The 4,871-nt window shown below is 40.4% G+C and overlaps 1 protein-coding gene across 1 annotated transcript; it reads right to left on the bottom strand.

Annotated features, from left to right (window-relative positions):
- Nucleotides 1–766: 766 nt before the first annotated feature.
- Nucleotides 767–2,045, bottom strand: rps29 (ribosomal protein S29). The gene is made up of 3 exons (XM_032543315.1): nucleotides 1,821–2,045; nucleotides 1,213–1,312; nucleotides 767–869 (listed from the first exon to the last, which is right to left on the bottom strand). The coding sequence occupies exons 1-3, from the start codon at nucleotides 1,880–1,882 to the stop codon at nucleotides 861–863; spliced, it is 171 nt and encodes a 56-aa protein (XP_032399206.1). The 5' UTR covers nucleotides 1,883–2,045; the 3' UTR covers nucleotides 767–860.
- Between the last annotated feature and the right edge of the window lie 2,826 nt (nucleotides 2,046–4,871).

Genomic DNA, 4,871 nt, shown 5'->3' with positions numbered 1-4,871 from the left:
CGACTTTATTCTTTACCATCTCCCTCCCCGTTGATCACTCAATGCAATGGTTTCCGTGTCTCCCCACTAATGATACTGATTGGTCCACATTTGGCCTAACAGTGGAACTACTAATGCCATTTGGGTGTGGTGCTACACAACAGACCTGCAATAAATACATTTAAAATAACTCCAATTAGCTTCTTTACACAAGCGGTTAGGAGACTAGTTGTATTGGACAGTTGTCTAATATTTTGTACACATTTGCATTTATTGAATAGCAGCCACGGGACAAATATGAAGGTGCGATCAAAGAGCAGCACTACAGCCCCAAAACAAGATCAACTTTCACACATGTACTTTCTGCATACGTTGCACTCACTGTCGGCATAATTTAAATGGCCAAGCAGTTGCGTCAACATATGTGACTTTACAGGACTAATCATAAAAGTTGGTACTCCATATCTAAGACCTCGTATGCTCTAAACCTTGACAAAAAGGCCCATCTAACCATGTGGAAACAATTGTGAAACTAAACCAGCTGTCAGAACAGTTATGTGGTCGACTGTTTATGGATACTGCTCGTGTTGAACAGTACCGGTACATACTGCCTGTGGTTTGCCTCTGAAGCCACGGTCATTTGTAAGTGAGTGGCTAACTGTTATGTATAATGGGTTTATGTTCAATTAGTGATGACTGGTCACATGTTTGCTTCTTGTCATCCCTGCACATTAATAAAACTTTATCGTACATGTAGAAAACACATGAATGAAAACAGTACACTTAATTTGGACAAAAAAAACACATTTATTTGCAGTGCTGAATTATCCCATCTTGGCCAGCTTTCCAGAGATCACTGGACCCATCCGAGGACGTGACATTTAGTCCAGCTGTGTGAAAATAAAGTAATCACGACATTAGTTAAGGGGGTATGAAATGCTAAAATATTGTTCCAAATTCTGAGATCAATTGAACCATTAACGTTAGTGCATTAAAAAGGATGCTGAATTACTGAAAAGTTGCGCTACAAATCTACTCAAATGCTAATTTGCTACACAACACTTAACACTAAAGATGCTGAAGTTTTGACAAATGAGAACTATACGGTTAAGTTACGTGCTTTAACTGCAATTCAGCAACACAATGAGCCTGTACCTGACTTATGTCAATATATGTACCGAAATATCATCGGATAACCAAATAAATTAGATATAAATGGGCAATACTACTTACCTTGACGAAGCCGATGTCTTTAGCGTACTGCCTGAAGCACTGGCGGCACATGTTGAGCCCGTATTTACGGATCAGACCATGTCTGTTCGAGCATACTCGGCTGGAATAAATGAGACATGGAGTTAGTCCGCTTATCGTGACATGAAGAGTTAAAATATAGCTATAGACACCATCCATTCATACAAACTAGCTACAGGTGCGGAAGCTCACGTAAACTCCATAAAGCTGGTTATCGTTTAGTAACGATATGCCGCTCTCTGTGCTACACCGCTGACGTTATTAGTTAAACATAAGCTCCAATAGAGTTATGTTTGCGACATTACTATCACTCTAATCATCTATAGAATCCTTATTTGAAAGGATATTAGCTTTTAAGCTACTCAACATCACTAGTTCCCTTTCATAAACAGTGAGCGGCTTACTAGCTAAACAATGCTAGTGCTACAAGTTAGCACGGCGCATCCTCCACCGCCATATTGGCTCAGCAGCAGCTTCCATGCGGTGGACATTTGGTGATAAACTGTCAAGTTTGTGACACTACAAACACGTCGAAACTGACCCGCTATAGCACACATATCGATAATTGACACGTTAAAGCCGGGACTGACCAGGATCGGGATCCCTGTCCGAATTTTCTGGGGTGACTCCAATAGAGCTGCTGATGGCCCATCTTGTCTCTCTCGCTCGAGCGTCGGAAAGGAAGAACGAAGGTTGCGCGTGCGCAAATGAAGCTTTTAGATGCCGTGTTTCCGTCTGTGGCGTTATTGTGTGGCGCCGTCTAGCGGTAGAGACGAGGACACTGCGACATGGAGCCCGGACAGCCTGAAGATGGCGTTACAGGAGGCATTGAAATCAAATGGCAGAGTTAGGATGTATGAGTTAGCATGTGTTAGGATAGGATTGCAGAGTTATGTACATTTGGTTAACTGGATAAACAAAAGGCCACTACAGGAACTACACTGAATACATAGACTGTCTATTATTATTACAAAAAAGAATCAATACTATACAATCTATGGTTGAATATGACAAATCATTTTCATTCGTCCAGACAATACTTTGCACATTGGTTGAGACAGTTATTATATTATAAGAAAATGTAATTTGTTGATGAATTACTATAGATGGTAATTTATTTTTAATGATCTCCACACAGAAACAGTGTTGACGATATGTTTACACATTTCTGTTATATTTAGCACAAGACATGTTTTTTAATTACCAGAATTAAGGTAAAACTCACCGTGTGGAGGATTTATGATGATTTTTTTCTTATTAAACTACCAGAGGAAAGAAAATGTTGTTAGAAGTAGAAAGGGCTATACACTACTAAGCACATACATTATCTGTTCATTTTTATTATTGTAATTTATCACTTTGAAAGCAAAATATATTAAAACATTGCTCAGGCAAAATCAAACTATTATGACAGGACAAGAGAATGTTCTAGAGAATAACAAAGATTTTCTATTTATGAAAGATTTACGACTTTTCTTAGAGTCAAACCAACAAACTTTATTCAAGCACTAAGCTAAAGTACTGCTCTGGCTTCCAGTTAAGAGAGACATTTGCTGGAAGAACAGAGTAAAGGTAAAATCCGTTTTTGGGTGGATTTGCCATGTACATAAACACACTAGTTAAGTATTTAAAGGTATAGTAAACCTATCTCAGCCTACGAGGAGCCCTTATTCTTTTCAGCAGGCTACAGTCTATGGACGAGCCAAAGTAAGCTGCTGTCAGCAGCAGGGACATCTATTTTTTGTGTGTCTTGGGTGCCCCCCGCTGGACCAGTGCATTGTGGGACAGCGGCAGCGGTTCCGTATTTGGGATTATTTTTTTTATTTTTATATTTTTTACAGCTAGCTGGTAGTTACGTTTCCATGCAGCCTGCATGAAGGTATGGAGGAAAATGGCACGCCACCGTACTGATGATTATCACTGACAGGACGGCACGTCTACTCCAGTTTTACCGAGAGGTAAGTAGTGGAGCTGTGTGGTTGCTGTGGTTCGCCATGGACGCTGTTGTTGATGACGTTCGGTCTGCAGGACTGCCCGTAACTTGCTACGTTAGCTGAAGCCGTGGCTAACTTACTGTTAGCATTACAGGATGTTCGCTGTCATAAAAGAGCGAAGCTGCAACGCCAGCCGTTGTTTTTCGTTACTATGAGAGCGTTTCACACCTTTCGGTAAAACAACTGTGCCGTAATGTCATGTTAAAATCGATTAAAGGTGTCGCTGGCTCGGTGTGTTCGACTGCGGCCAATTGAGGAGAGAACAACTAACGGTCAGTAGGCTTCCAGTGAGACATTAGCCATATTTACACGAGAAAAACAAACAAACGAACACGATGGACACAGTCGGCGTGTAGATTTAATCGTTCCATGTTTTAGTAAAACAAATTACAGGGGGGGGGAGTACTGCAGTACTTTCAGCTGCGGAACAAACGCTTCACTTGAATTGGCAAGCTTCAACTGTATGGAAACCATTGAACGTGGGAAACCGTATAAAGGCATGTACATTGCAAACGTATTAATTCAGTAGGGTATGTAGGTTCGGTAGCTCTGCCATTTTAACTAGACATAAACTGTCCCCAACCTGTAAATATTAAGCTGTTAAAGCACGTTTGCTGGTAGCATCTGGTTTACAATGAGTTTTATAGTGGCTGTATTGAATAATATCACGGACTAGATACCAAATGCCGACAGTGATAGTGCCACACAGTGACCATTCAGTTGAATAGTCTCCCGGCAGGGAGTAGACAGATAATGGGGTCAGGTACGAAGCCTGAAACACCGCTAATTGAATTACAAAGAGAAGACGGAGGGTTGTTCAGCAGGTCTAAGCCAAAGGGGCTAATCAATATTGATAATGTTCAGGAATGCGATTTACGAAGGGGAAAAACATAAAAGCTTGGAGTAATATTCAACATGGATGTGGAGGAGGAACAGAGGAGGAAGCACCAATCAGAGTGAAGCCTGTATTAACCCGTGTTTGTGGGACTTTTTGATAGTGACCAGTGTTCTGTTATGTGAAATGAAATCATTGCTGTTGTTGTTAGTTTGCTTCCATTAGAGCTCATAAGGATATGGTCTCATCACATTATTGCTTTACATATTTCTGCTGTCCGAATTGAAAGCTAACAAAATTTAGTTACTGAATTTATTTTTGGCCCCACAAGCTTATTAGCCTGTTCCGTAACTTTCCACTGCATTACAAGGTCTTCATTAGCTAATGGAGTTTGCTCAGTGGCAGAGCTGAAACAATAAATTGATTATTAGGCTAGTAATCAATCATTTTGATATTTGAGTAATTGTATAGTTTTGTTTGTTCTAGCTTCTGAAAAATGAGGGTTTGATTATTTTCTCTAGTTTTATATTTTCATTGTAATTTGCATGTATGTGATTTCAGCCCTATTGGTGCACCTGACTTGGATTGGTTGTTTTTTTTCCATTTAGGTGGTTCATGCACACTGCTACCCTGCTGCCTCCTAGCAACCGTCATGCCTTATGGAATATTCATCCACCACAAATGACATTCCAGTGGGACCCATGTTTACAACAACCGTTCATTTTGCCAACAATTAGCCTCATATCAGCTTCTTTTTAATCTGGCTTGCTCCGTTTGCAAAAGCACACCATCACAATTGCAAACCTGTGCTT

The sequence above is a fragment of the Etheostoma spectabile genome, chromosome 18 (genome assembly GCF_008692095.1).
Source record: "Etheostoma spectabile isolate EspeVRDwgs_2016 chromosome 18, UIUC_Espe_1.0, whole genome shotgun sequence".
Classification (NCBI taxonomy): Eukaryota; Metazoa; Chordata; class Actinopteri; order Perciformes; family Percidae; genus Etheostoma; species Etheostoma spectabile.
Note: the sequence above shows the minus strand (reverse complement) of the source record. Positions and strands in the feature narration are given on the sequence as shown.